Source organism: Cavia porcellus, unplaced genomic scaffold (genome assembly GCF_034190915.1).
Source record: "Cavia porcellus strain 051 isolate PalLab524CR breed Dunkin Hartley unplaced genomic scaffold, mCavPor4.1 scaffold_17, whole genome shotgun sequence".
Classification (NCBI taxonomy): domain Eukaryota; kingdom Metazoa; phylum Chordata; class Mammalia; order Rodentia; family Caviidae; genus Cavia; species Cavia porcellus.
Genome location: NW_026947500.1, coordinates 54629221 through 54643227, shown reverse-complemented (window position 1 = coordinate 54643227; position 14007 = coordinate 54629221). Strand labels below are relative to the sequence as shown.

The 14007-nt window shown below is 39.6% G+C and overlaps 1 protein-coding gene across 2 annotated transcripts; it reads left to right on the top strand.

Moving 5' to 3' along the window:
- The first annotated feature begins 4829 nt into the window (after positions 1–4829).
- On the top strand, positions 4830–11831 carry LOC134471216 (oocyte-secreted protein 3-like). 2 transcript variants are annotated; one of them, XM_063229274.1, is made up of 5 exons: positions 4830–4971; positions 6473–6651; positions 8877–8974; positions 10119–10273; positions 11093–11831. In XM_063229274.1, exons 1-5 carry the CDS (start codon positions 4881–4883, stop codon positions 11182–11184), a joined length of 615 nt encoding a protein of 204 aa, XP_063085344.1. In that variant the 5' UTR covers positions 4830–4880; the 3' UTR covers positions 11185–11831. The 2 variants fall into 2 exon arrangements, with proteins under 2 accessions (XP_063085344.1, XP_063085346.1); XM_063229276.1 differs by having other exon boundaries at positions 10119–10248; positions 11093–11827.
- Positions 11832–14007: the final 2176 nt, after the last annotated feature.

Below are 14007 nucleotides of genomic sequence, written 5' to 3'. Positions count from 1 at the left end.
ATGCAAAGGATACTGCAAAAATTCCGCAAACACATGGAAACTAAATAACACACTCTTGAGTAATCAGTGGGTCACAGAAGAAATTAAAGAAGAAATTAAACAATACCTAAAAGAAAATGAAAATACAGATACAACTTACCGGAATCTGTGGGATGCAATGAAAGCCGTTCTGAGAGGAAAATTTATTGCACTGAGTTCCCACATCAGGAAAACAGAACGAATACAAATAAATAACTTGATGCTACACCTCAAACAGCTAGAAAAAGAAGAGCAAGTCAAGCCCAAAGCCAAAAGAAGAGAGGAAATTATAAAAATCAGAGCAGAAATCAATGCAATAGAGACTAAGAAAACAATCCAAAGAATCAACGAATCAAAGAGTTGGTTCTTTGAAAGAATAAATAAAATCGATAAGCCCCTAGCCAACCTTATTTAAAAAAGGAAAGAAAAAGCTCAAATTCATGCAATAAGAAATGAAAAAGGAGAAATCACTACAGACCCAATAGAAATACAGAGGATCATCAACACCTATTTCGAAAACCTCTACTCTCAAAAGTTTGATAACACAGAAGAAATAGACAGATTCTTAGAAGCATATGAAGTACCAAAGCTAGATCAAGAGGATATAAAACTGTTGAATAACCCAATCTCTGCTAATGAAATTGAGAATGTAATTGGGTCCTTGCCCACCAAGAAGAGCCCAGGCCCAGATGGATTCACTGCAGAATTCTACAAGAAATATAAAGAAGACCTAATGCCGACGCTCCTCAAACTATTCAATGAAATTGAAAGGGAAGCAATCCTTCCTAAGTCATTCCTGGAAGCAAATATTACTCTAGTACCAAAACCTGAGAAAGACCCAACTATAAAAGAGAACTATAGACCAATCTCCCTAATGAACACAGATGCAAAAATCCTTAATAAAATATTGGCAAATAGAATCCAGCAAATCATCAAGAAGATTATACACCATGACCAAGTGGGATTCATCCCAGGAATGCAAGGATGGTTCAACATACGCAAATCAATAAATGTAATCCACCATATCAATAAAGCCAAAAATAAGAATCACATGATCATCTCTATAGATGCAGAAAAAGCCTTCGATAAGGTCCAACACTTATTCATGATAAGAACTTTACAGAAAATTGGAATAAATGGTCTATACCTCAATATAATAAAGGCCATTTATGACAAACCAACAGCCAGCATCATACTAAATGGCCAAAAATTGAAAGCCTTTACTTTAAAATCGGGTACAAGACAAGGATGTCCTTTATCACCACTCCTATTTAGTATAGTACTGGAAGTACTAGCCAGAGCAATTAGGCAAGAAAGAGAAATAAAAGGGGTAAAGATAGGAAAAGAAGAAGTTAAATTATCATTGTCTGCAGATGACATGATACTCTACATAGAAGACCCCCTAAACTCCATTGAAATACTCTTAGATACAATAAATAATTTCCGTAATGTGGCTGGATACAAAATCAATACTCAGAAATCAATAGCATTCCTATACACGAACAACAAAATTACAGAGAGGGAAATAAGAGAAACTGGATTATTCACATTAGCAAGCAAAAAAATGAAATATTTAGGAATTACTCTTACGAAAGAAGTGAAAGACTTATACAGTGAAAATTATAATACACTGAAAAAGGAAATTGAAGATGATCTCAGAAAATAGAAAGACATCCCTTGCTCATGGATAGGAAGAACAAACATTGTGAAAATGGCCATTCTCCCAAAACTGTTATACAGATTCAATGCAATCCCAATAGAAATACCATCAACATACCTTATAGATCTAGACAAATCACTCCTACATTTCATCTGGAACCAGAAGAGACCTAGAATCGCAAAGGCAATTCTAAGCAGCAAAGACAAAGCAGGAGGCATCACAATCCCTGACTTGAAGTTATACTACAAAGCAACAGTAGTAAAATCAACATGGTATTGGAATCAAAACAGAGCTGAAGATCAGTGGAATAGATTAGAAGATACAACCACAACTACGAACACACTCAACCACCTTATTTTTGATAAAGGAGCCAAGCAGGTTCACTGGAAGAACGACAGTCTCTTTAATAAATGGTGCTGGAAAAACTGGCTCTCCATTTGCCGAAAACTAAAGCTAGACCCATGTCTATCACCATGTACTAAATTAAAATCTAAATGGGTCAAAGATCTGAATATTAAAACAGAAACACTAAATCTATTGGAAGACAAAATAGGTAGAAACCTTGGAGACATAGGAGTAGGTAAAGAATTCATGAACAGGACTCAAACCGCACGGGAAATACTTCCCAGAATCAATAACTGGGACCACTTCTTATTAAAAAGTTTCTGCATGTCAAAAGAAATCTCCAGCATAGTGAAAAGAAAACCCACAAACTGGGAAAAGATTTTAGTGAACTCTCTCTCAGACAAGGGCCTCTTGTCTAAAACATACAAAGAATTAAAGAAACTCAGACCTCCGAAATTCAAAGATCCAATCCAAAAATGGGCATCTGAGATGAATATGCAATTCTCAGATGAAGAAATGCAAATGGCAAATAAATACATGAAAAAATGCTCATCATCATTGGTCATTAGAGAAATGCAAATTAAAACCACACTGAGATACCATCTCACTCCTGAAAGAATGGCCAGGATCAAGAAAACCGACAACAAATGCTGAAGAGGCTGTGGGTAAAAAGGAACTCTCCTGCACTGCTGGTGGGAGTGTAGACTGGTACAGCCTTTGTGGAGATCTGTCTGGAGATTTCTCAAAAAGTTGGGACTGGAAATCCCATTTATTCCAGCTATTCCACTTCTAGGCATATTCCCAGAAGAACTGAAAGCATCATACCACAGTGATATATGTGCACCTATGTTTATAGCAGCACAATTTGTAATCGCCAGATCTTGGAAACAACCCAAGTGCCCATCAACTGAGGAATGGATAAAAAAGTTGTGGTATTTCTATACAATGGAGTATTATTCAGCTATAAAGAAGGATCACATTGAGATATTTATCAATAAATGGGCACAGCTTGAGACCATACTCATAAGTGAAATAAATCAATCTTGCATGTGTGAATACCGAATAGTTTCCCTAATGTAAATAATGATTCAAATATATAAAAATATGTGGTAATCATGATTCCCCATTAGGTGGCCTTGAAGCCTTATAAAGTTTTCACTCATTAATTAGAAAGGCTTTATTCTGGGCTTCTTGATATGAAAATATTTGAAGCTAGAGTATATGAAGTTTTACCCAAATATTTCAAGGAAAAAGACACTATGGTAACTACTATTAAGTCAGGTTATAAGGTGGTGAAGTACTAGGTTATTGAAACAGTCATGCTGTGACCTCTATTGTTATATTGTTATGTCCTGTTTTATCTCAATCTCCCCCTTATTGTTTCAAAAAAAATTATTTAGTCATTTCTTATGTTTGTCTTAATTAAAGAAAAAATTCAAAAAAATTAGGATATATAAATAGTAACTCTTTTCGATTTCCTATTAACTTGTTTTGAAGTCCTGTAGTACTCCCATGATCTTGTTTTGACTGATTAGACTCTGTTCCATTCTATATGATAGTATCAAGTTTGAAGACATAGGCAACTACTTTGAAGACAATAAGATTCACTAAGATACCCATTCTGGTTTGACTATTGTCTTCTTTGGAAGTCCTGTAATGTTTACAATGCCTAAGTTTTATTGGTCTTGTTCTCTACTGTTTTGTCCAACTTTATAATATCTAATAAGATAGACAATTCTTTTTAAGGAAACAAGGGACAACGTTGATAACCATTGTTGATAAACTTGTACTCTGTTCTACACCATGTGCTATGTCTATCCTTGGTATTGACTGACAGCTTTGTTTTGCCATATTTGACTGTATTCTTCCACCCCCCCCCAAAGAAAGTAATAAGCACTAAGGAGTAATAAAATCCAAGATGTGTAAATTTTGTTGTAAAAAAGAGAGGGAAAAACAAAAAAGAAAAAGAGCTCTAACGGATATAACAGCAAGTGTGTTTGGGGGTGTTAAATAGCTGACTTTATCAATGTTTTTGGAACATTGAACACAGCTGTTTGCAGTCTCCCTGTTTGAATGTCCACCTTGTGTTCTTTGATACTGTGATTTGAGGAACTATTTTCAAGAAAATAGTGTGTAATCTACTAGCAGGTAATTTCTTACTGTTATGGTTTTTTGTTTTGTTTTGTTTTGTTTTGTTTTGTTTTGTTTTGTAGTTCTGTATTGCGTGTACCCTTACGCCGCTTTGGTTTGTTTTGTGTTTTTCTCTTTTTCCTCTTAAATAAAAAAAAAAAAAGATAAGCAGCCAGTTAAAGCTTCAACACAGATGAATCACGTCACTGTGCTCAAATGCTAATAAAAGATCTCTTTTGAACAAACTTCTCAAATATCTATCATTACCTCTTGGTGCAGTGCCCCCAAAAACAGTCCCAGGAACAAGTTGACAAACCGAAGCGCATTCAAGACAGCCCTCATGCTGCCCAAACCAAACCAACCTCAGGATGTAAATAACAAGTGAAACTGGGCTGCTGTCCCTGGCTTCCTGGTTGCAATGACTTCAGGTGTTGTGTGTGGACCCTTCCTTAGGCCTCTCCTTAAGATCAACCAGATTTCCCAAATACTAATCCTTCATCCAGGCCATAGGTGATAAATTCAAGACAGCAGGAAAACATGAAAAGTACCCGTGTCCAGAGATCTGTTTCTTTCTCCCATCTATGACAGTGATCAGAGAAAAGTGGTAACCACTCTCCTCTGGGAATTGGGTGAACTGCACACACCTGAGCAGCCTTAGGTATAAAAGCATTCTGACTCCCCAGTTCCAAGTTCTCCTTTGCTTGTTGACTAAGGAAGTCTCAGCCCCATGGCTAGCATGATGAAGGCTTTGCTCAGGATAGAAGAATCATTGCTGCTACTTCTTTCCTTCCTGTGGATTTGCTCTGGGCAAGAACGAGGTATCAGAGTGAACATGCACTGGGGTGCTTTGAAGGGGTAATTTCTTAATAACTGGGAGTCCTAAGACTTTTGGTTGCTAGAATTTATTGTCCCATTCTACAGTTAGTAATTCTCACCAGTGCCAGGCTTTATTCTCTCCTTGGGTCCAGCAAAAGGTGTCAAATGAATCCTGTACTCAGGTTGCTGTTATGTTCTCTGAGTTTTCCCACAGTTTATTCCACCTCCTCACCCCTCACTTTTCCTACTTGGAATTTCCCAGGAAGTCACCTGTGGGAGGATTGCTCTTCTACATGACTCTCCCTGAATTACTCAACCACATATCCACACTGGTCTCCCTACCCCATTGCCTCTCTTCCCATCTGGGTTACCAGAGTTATTTTTTCTTAAGCTACAACTCTGCACAGTCCTTCTTAAACTCTCCAGTGCTTCCCTTCAGCCACGAAGGTGGGGCACAGACTGGCCTTCTGTGTCCTACAAAGACTGACCCCAGGCTGCCCTTGATTCCAGGTGTCCAGTTGCTTCCCAGAGCACCACAAAAAGGACATTTAAGATGCTTGTTTTTCCAAGGGCTGGAAGTTCAGTGAAAGGGAATAAGGGTTTTCTAGGCCACAGAGATTTCAGGTTTTATGCAAATTATGAGAGGAAGGAGAAATCTGCATACACACTGGTCAAGTGGTTGTGTCCACAGCCATCCTAAAAAGAGAGGGAATCTGGAGGCAATGCACTCCTGTAGGAGGCTGCTGACCCATCCCAAGTGAGATGGCAGTACTGTGACCATGAACAGGTGTGAGCTAAACTTCCAAGGAATAAGTGAAAAGATTTGGGTAGAGTAGATTGTGCCTATGAAAGGAAAGAAGGAATTGGAAATAAATTCTAAATTCTTTTGGCTTGGATATTGGATGGATTATGGTGCTATTGACTGCCCTACAGAGAAAATATACAGGAAATTGGGTAAAATTACGAGTTCTCTATTGAAAAATGTCCCTTTTGAAAGGATTATTTCAAGTATATTCTTCATATCTAGTAGCTAACCAGAGAAATGAGCCTAAAACTCAGGAGAAGGGTCCACACCAGCATAAATACAACATACTGGTCTCCTGGGATGCCAGGATTTCAGTCCCAAGAGTGACAAGCCAGCACAATTCCCAGTCCTGGCTCTGTCCTGCTTCTTCGACCTTGTCACTTTAATCTCGTCACATAGTGGATATCAGCTATCTTGTGGCACACTGCTATGGCTAAAGACTTAAATGTGTGATCTGTCAGCAAAGGGCTCAAGTTCTATAGAGACATCACGTTAGGATCCTGGACCAGATAGAGCTCTGAGGGTTCTTTCTGAGCATAGTGCAACTTGATGGTGGCCACTGGGGGACAGGCGGTAAGGACAGGAACCCTTAAAGCAGTGAGAAGAGGGGTATTCATGTGGGTTTCCTTCAAGTGGCCTATTCCCACTCAAATTTAAATTGTTCTTTAAGCTGATTGTTTTCTCTTCTCTTTTAACAGTGTCGGTGCAGTGCACCCGTTTTAATTTCCATGCTATTGCTAAAACGACAATGTTTGGCGCAGATCAATTGGTATACCCTGACGAATTATCTTTAGGGACCGGCTGTGGGCCTTCTCTTGTGCTATTAGATGAAGTTCATTTCAGTTATCCTGTCAACCTCTGTGGAATTAAAATGCTGGTAAGAGAAGCAACCTTTTTACCCAGTGCCATCTATAACATCCTCGGGAAGGCTGATTTGTATTTGGATTATAATATGGTACAGGTATTCCTCCCCAGAGGAGGACACATGACTGTTTTTGTTGTTTTCATTTGCCCATCAGAGGACTGCTATGTGAAAGAAATTGAGCCTCTAAGCAGATAAACTTGATGATCTGTCTCTCAAGGAGCCCACAGCTTGTGCGGTGGGGCAGGTGTGGCATGCATAGCATGGGAAGGTAGCTACACTTGAGGCTCTTCCTGTAACCCTGTGAGACTGGTGCTATCCCCACATCAGAGCAAGGCACTGAGGCATAAAGGCCAGCAGTGTGGAGTTAGTGCTTAGCAGAACCAAGCGTGCTGCTGCCTAGCCTAATTGCTGTGTTTTCAGTGAGAACAGCTCTGGGACAAGCAAAATGGATTGGATAACAAGGGCAAAAGAAATTTCCAGGGAGGGAGGTTCAGAGGAAGGAATGAGCTGGGAAGGTCTTGAACTAAAACTAGACTTTGCTTGTTCTCTCATTCAAAAATATCACTGAAAACACACCAATCATGCTTCAGAAGCCAGAGATGCTGCCAGGACATTGCATGGTCTTCTACAACAAAGAGTTATCTGGCCTCGAATGCTCCTGGGGTCCAGGTTGGGAAAATGGTCTAAAAAAACCCTAGTCACTTTCTCTTCTCCCTTGTTCTATGCAAACTTTCACCCAGAAGTTTAAATACTTACAACTGAAACAGTCTATAGTCTGACAATATAATGAGAGTACTTTATACCTTTAAAATTGTCTTCTCTATCTTAAATCTTTTTAATAGCTGAATGAGATAAACCAACTTCACCCCAATGGAAGCAGATGGGTCCTCATATAGAATTGTGTGCAGCTAATCAACTTATTCAAGAATTTAATGACATGGGAATCTCTTTGCAAGTAGGAATAAAAAAAACACATTAATTGCAGTAGCAAAAATAGCAATAGCAGGATTGCTATAGCAGAAGTAAAGGGAAAAAAAGGCCAAAGTGGATTACATATAAACAGAGAAATTGAAATATGAATTTCCTATAATCAATGGAATTGTTTCATTTATTGACCACTAAACATATTTCAAATGTTCCCTATGATAAGTATATATTTTAAGTTCAGAAAATTTAGTTGGTTAGCCATATTCTGTTCCTGGCTAACTAACAAACCAAGGCATGGATTTTTTTCTCACTCAGGCTCTGAAATATATGGTTCCCATCACTTTTAACTAGCTACTTTTCCTTTTAAACACCTAATATGTTCAGCAATTTGGGAATGAGAAATAAAGGGAAAATAGTATATTTTAGTTCAGAAGTATCAGATAAAGTGTTTCAAAGTGTCATAATATTTTTGTTCTTTCAATCATCCTTATAAGAAAAAATGTCTCCTAAGTACCTATAAAAATCTTTCTTTCCTAGAATTTTGAGATAGCGAATAGTAGGCCTTTCCAGTCACTGCACCCTCACTTGCAAAATTCTCAAAAGTCATGCATTGCATGTTTTTCATTTATTTCCTCATTAATAATTTCTTTCTGGGATAGAAGTACATATATATGCTGATATAGACCTAGACTTCATCTAAAGAATTAACAAGAATCGATTTTATTATGTGTGATGGTATGAAAACCTACTTTGAAGAAAACGAGACAACATGGTAGCCATTGCTGATTTCCTATCATTTTGTTTTGAAGTCCAATAATGCTTTTATTCTTGGTTTTGATTGGTTTTAGTCTGCTTTCAATTATTTGATATCAGTATGTATGAAGGTATGGATAGCCATTTTGAAAAAAACAAGAGACATTATGGTAGCCATTATTGATTACATATTGCCTGATTTTGAAGGCCCATAAGTCTCTCATTCTTTAGTTTCAATTACTTTTATACTATTAAGTTTTGTATTAACTTATTGTGTGTGAAGGTATACGCAACTATTTGGAAGAAAACACTATGACCGTTTCCTCTTGTTTTATTCTGAAGTTCTATGTTATTTGCATTGTTTTGCTCTGATCTTCTTTTTCTGTTTTGTTTTATTTTGCTTTATTGTCTTTAAAATAAAATAATAATAATTTCCTTCTGTGTTGCCAGTTAATTAGAGAAGATATTTGGATCTCTACAAATGTTGGAAGAGCTAGGTTTTTTATCTGAAAATAGATTCTGACAAGTGATCACACAAAGTTCTCTTTTCCCATCAGGTATACATGGATGGGGTTACCTTCCATTCCTGGCTCAATTACATACCGAGAAATGGATTATATACTGCTGAAGTTGAACTGGAGTGTCAATTTCCCAAGTGAGTCCGAATATTCCCTGGATCCTCAACTGCACAGTAAAATCTTTGTGCTGAAATGTGACCTTAAGTATCAAACAGCCCATTAAAAAGGATTTTCTGTGATTTAAGGAGCAAGTATGTATTTTCATAAGCAAATTAGAATAAAATAAGGAAAGAATTAGAAGGCTCACAAATCATAAATTCAGCTAGGTGTCAGCTCTTGAGCAAAGATGCTGTCTGCCCGTTGTTCATATCAATAACCGTAGGTAAGGTCCTACTCTGCTGGCAACAGGGTTCAAAGAGCTACAGCTCTGAATCCTCAGCATGGACTCGATGCAGGAGTCACTTCCATTCCTAGGTGAGGACTGAGAAGCAGAGTAAGGGATTTGCCAGCTTCTCACACCTAAGAGCCCCAGGTTTGCTTCAAGGCAAAGCAGCCCAACATATCATACACTGTCCTGTCACTGTGCAGTGGTGAGTGAGCTCTGGTCCCTGTCCCCCTACCTGATGGGGTCTTCTCTGATCACATCTTTAATAGAAGTACTCAAACAGTCTTGCTAATCTATTAAGCAAACTTGAAGAGATTCTAGGAATGTCTTGTTTTAGACTCATTACTACTTACAAGCAATAATTTCTCCAACACTCTGAATATCTCCTTGATAGAGTATTTATCAACCTAACACAGCAGTTTCTGTATCCATGATTTATGATCCCCCAAAGGAGGATGTGGTGAGAGGCTGATGCTATTGAACAACAGCAACACAGCTGTGTTATTCTTAAAGCAGCAAAGAGTTATAATATTAGTGAACCTGTGAGATCTCCATTAAGGTGTTACATCACAGCGACAGACTCCGAGGGCCCAGCCTGCTCCCCCAAACCCACTTCTGTATCACAGAGCCATGCTGCAATTAAACCAGAATACTGAGTTTCAGGTTTTTTCAATTTTATTTTGAAGATAAAAAATCAGAAAAATGAAAAAGAAATCAAACAGACAATGACACCACTATTAGAACAATAGCAATCCTGCTGCAACTCATGGTAACATGGCAAAGAGAGGTCTGCGTGCCACTTTATGATGCCTGAGCCTGAAGTTCAATCCCAGGAACAACAGCTTTCAAACCTTTGTGTCGCTGCTTAATTTCTTTTCTCTTTTTCCTTCTGAAAGCTCCTCTGGACTACGCAATGACACTCTGCTCTCTTCACGCTTCATCCAAAAACCTGTTCTTCAACAGTGGTTCTTGGTACAATATAGATATTGCCAGAAATGTGGCAAAAGTCACTTCCGGGATAACTGGGTAAGGAGTCCCACAAGGCCCACAGGTAATGTGCCAAATCAAGTATTTATTAACCAAAGCAAAAAAATTCAAGGCAATTGCAAACAGGTAAAGTGAAGCACTCCACCCCCTAAACCCAACACATACCACCACACAGAGGCCTGCGTGGTCCCTGATTCTGGAGCAGAGGGGTACACAGGGGTGTGTGGCCTTCGCTCTCTCATCCCTTGTGTCCCATAGCATGCAGAGTTGATTTGAAGAAGACCCTGCCATTGTCAGTCTTAGAATTCTCCCCTTATCCTGGGATGTTTTTCCCTCACTGTAAGATTTCCCTTTACAAAGTTCAGTTGGACATTAGAATCCAAAACCAATGCCTGTAACAGCAAGAGACATTGGTTAGGAGTTCTGGAGTTGTCAGTTTGAAACGTTTTCTTCACGAGTTCCCCAAAGAGAACAAATGTCAGGGTTAGGAGGGTGTGCAGGAAACAAATGGATGAAATTGCTGGAGTTTTATCACTGGGTCCATTTCAAACATTTCAAACATTACAAGATTCACGTGTGTGTGTGTGTGTGTGTGTGTGTGTGTGTGTGTGTGTGTGATTTTTGCCTCTTGCTCTGTTTTCCTTTTCCTATAATCTTTAGGAGGCAGAATCTGTGTTGCTCCTGTCTGAAAGTCAGGACTATTTTAAGACTGTGTGTCACAGAGCTCATTTCTTACAGCTATAGAAAGTTCCTTGGTTCATTCCCATGCAGATGAACCCAAGGAGCACCCTTACACCCACCCCCTTATTTGAGCGACATCCCTGAAATGGGAGTTTGATAAGTAACAAATGTCAGCTGCTTATGGACTTTGTTTTTTCCACAGTCAACTCTTTTTTATGGGCCACGCAGTCAACAATCATCGTAGCAGGGCTTTCATCAGAATTTCAGAAACTTCCTGCCTTGGACATGAAGTAGCAACAAAAAGTTACCTGGTTTAATCACATGATGTGGTCTTCTGTTTTTATAAACAGGTCTGTTTTTAACTCATTTTAAACTATTGTAATCCCCTTATGATGCCTTTGAGAAAAGGCTGTTTGTATTTTTAAGTAAAACTTGGCATATTTTATTGCATGCCTGTGTCTGTTTGTTTCTAACTTAATTAAAATTGACTAACTCCTAAGCTGCTAGGCTGAGTCAGTTGGTAGATGGGAGCCTAGGGTTCAGCCATCCAGCATCTAAGAAATACCCAACTACCAAAACTGGTCCTAGCTGAATGCAGTACCAGAGCCTGTAAGGTAACTTGGAAAACAGTAGAAATTGAAAGCCACTAGAAGCACAGAGAGCCCAAAATCACAGACAGGAGTGCTCCTTGGAGATTCACCAATAACATAATATATTACATTATTCCCCAGTATGAATTCAAGGAATTACATCGTGGCCCATGTCACATTTATCCACATGTTGTTTCCTCAGATGCTTTGAGCATTGTGAGCACTCCTGCTCTTGATCCCAGAGATTCTGTGTTAACTGGGTTCAGAAAACACTGGAAGTTGTTATTCTATTACCTATGCTTCTTAAGGTTAGCTTCTTTCAAAATATTACTGTCACACTACACAAAACGATACTTGAAACAAACAACAGTGCCCATGATTTCACATCTTTGTTGTTTCTTAGCTGTACAACACTTATTCAGTTAACTGCTGTAATATATAACAGAGATTATGAAGCTCAAAATACGGGATATTCCCAAGGGATACACTGGGCATCCACCCTAATGGGTAAGAAAGGAAACATAATGGATTGGTCCAGAGCAGAGAGAATTATTGTGATGATTGCTCACATCGAGCTTGTTCAGTGCTGTTTAGGAAAACTACCTGGAGTTATAGGCCATCTGATATGAATTGGAGTCATTTGATAAGGACAATGAAGAAAGCATCTTAAACCTTAAGTACATGGACAGTTTTAGCTAAAGGGGACAAGAAAGAGAATGATTGTACCCAGCAATAAAAACAACTGGTTCAAGAGGCCTGAGGCCAGATTGGGATTCCACACTGGCATGCAGAAAGCACACCCATGAGAACAAAGGCCAAAAAAGGTAGAAACAGACCCTGAGACCTGTGTGGAAATCCTAACAGTGTCTGTGAAAAGGGTGGGTAATGGAGGCAGGTGTGTGGGGTGGGCAGGTATTCATCTCGACGCCTCCACCCAACATGCATTTCTCTGGTGGAGATAAAAAGACTGTATAGAAAGCTGTGTGAACATAAGCACCAGCCAGCTTGATGAGTAATTGGAGAGCCTACGTGATTCTATAGAGGAAACTGAGAGACCATCTGTGCTGCTGATCCAAAGGCAGGTTCTGCCCCAGGCCATCCCTGCCCTCTGCTCAGCATTCTATGTGTTGGATGCTGGGTCTGCCTCAAAAGCAGGTGCTGGACTGTGCTGGGACATACAGAGGACAGTGCATACCCTCATTATCGAAGTGTGACAGGAATTGGAGAGACATGCCAGAGGGACTCATATCACCACTGGTTTATACGAGGTGTCAAGGCACATTCTGGCTGACATCTTCTGCCTCACTGGAAACTGTAAACTGCAGGAGGGAGGAGCACTCTCACTGGGAGGAAGCCCTGTGAACAAGATTCCTGCTGTCCATTTCCACTTGACTCTTCTCCTGCCTCAGCATGAGAGAAATATGATGATTACTTGCTGTGTGTCTGGTATGAAAGACAGCAATGAATACATCTCTACCTTCATAGGCAGAGTACATTTGTGTAGTAATTTTAGCAAAGTCAAAAATAATGACATGGAAGTGTACTAATTTTGGAGAGAGAGCTCAACACAGTCATTCTGAAGCAGTAACATAAGATAAAACGTAGGCGATGAGAATGGTCAGTGCAAAGCCCATGTGAATAGCATTCCAGACAAGAGCTTAGCCTGTCTGAGGGGCGGAAATACTATCTACCGAGCAATGATTATCAATAAGGAGATCCCAGCTCTCTGCCTTCCACTGTGAAGAGCTGAAGAAGCAGCGCTGCGTTGAAGCCCCAGCATGCTCCTCAGGGGACCAGACCCTGAGAATGTCATCAGCTGGAAGTTTGCAACAACCCCAGCAGTGGACTGGGAAGGCAGGAACCATAAAGATGGGACCCAGAGGTGAAGAGTGCAGCAATTCTCTTTAATGTAGAATCGAACACTGTGGGGTTAAAGGGGATGGGGTTCATAAATGGGAGCAACTAACATCATCATCCATACCTCAGTCCTTAAGACAAAAACACCAACCCCTGAGCGCAGGCTTGTGCAACTACAGTGCAATTTCATAGCAAGAAACTTTTAAAAATCTATTAGTTGTCTGTTACTGTATGGAGACAAGATGTGCTCCCCCCACCTGTCACTTAATTACACCTACTCTAAATTACTCAGCCTTGACTGAGTAATTACTCAGCCTGTGCGCAGCTGTTTCTCACAGATGGCCTGGTTCAGGTCAGCCTCCATGGTCCCAGTGCAAGGGCTATATTTTCCCACACAAGAATGTAGCCTGCTTTTCCAACATGTTTCTAGGACTTTCTAACTATCTGCCCCACTCAGCACCCCTTTTCCAAGAATTTCCCTACCGCATAAAAAATGGTTGTCTTTAGTTAATGCTGCCTGACCATGTATGACTTAATTCTCATAACCAGTCACCTGATAACCTGCTATCAGCTTTTGTACTTCCTGCTTACAAACTGTGTATAAGCTTCTGTTTCACTCTCAGTCAAGGTTGGTGATTTGCAACTGATTCCTCTTGGACCACTAGTGTAA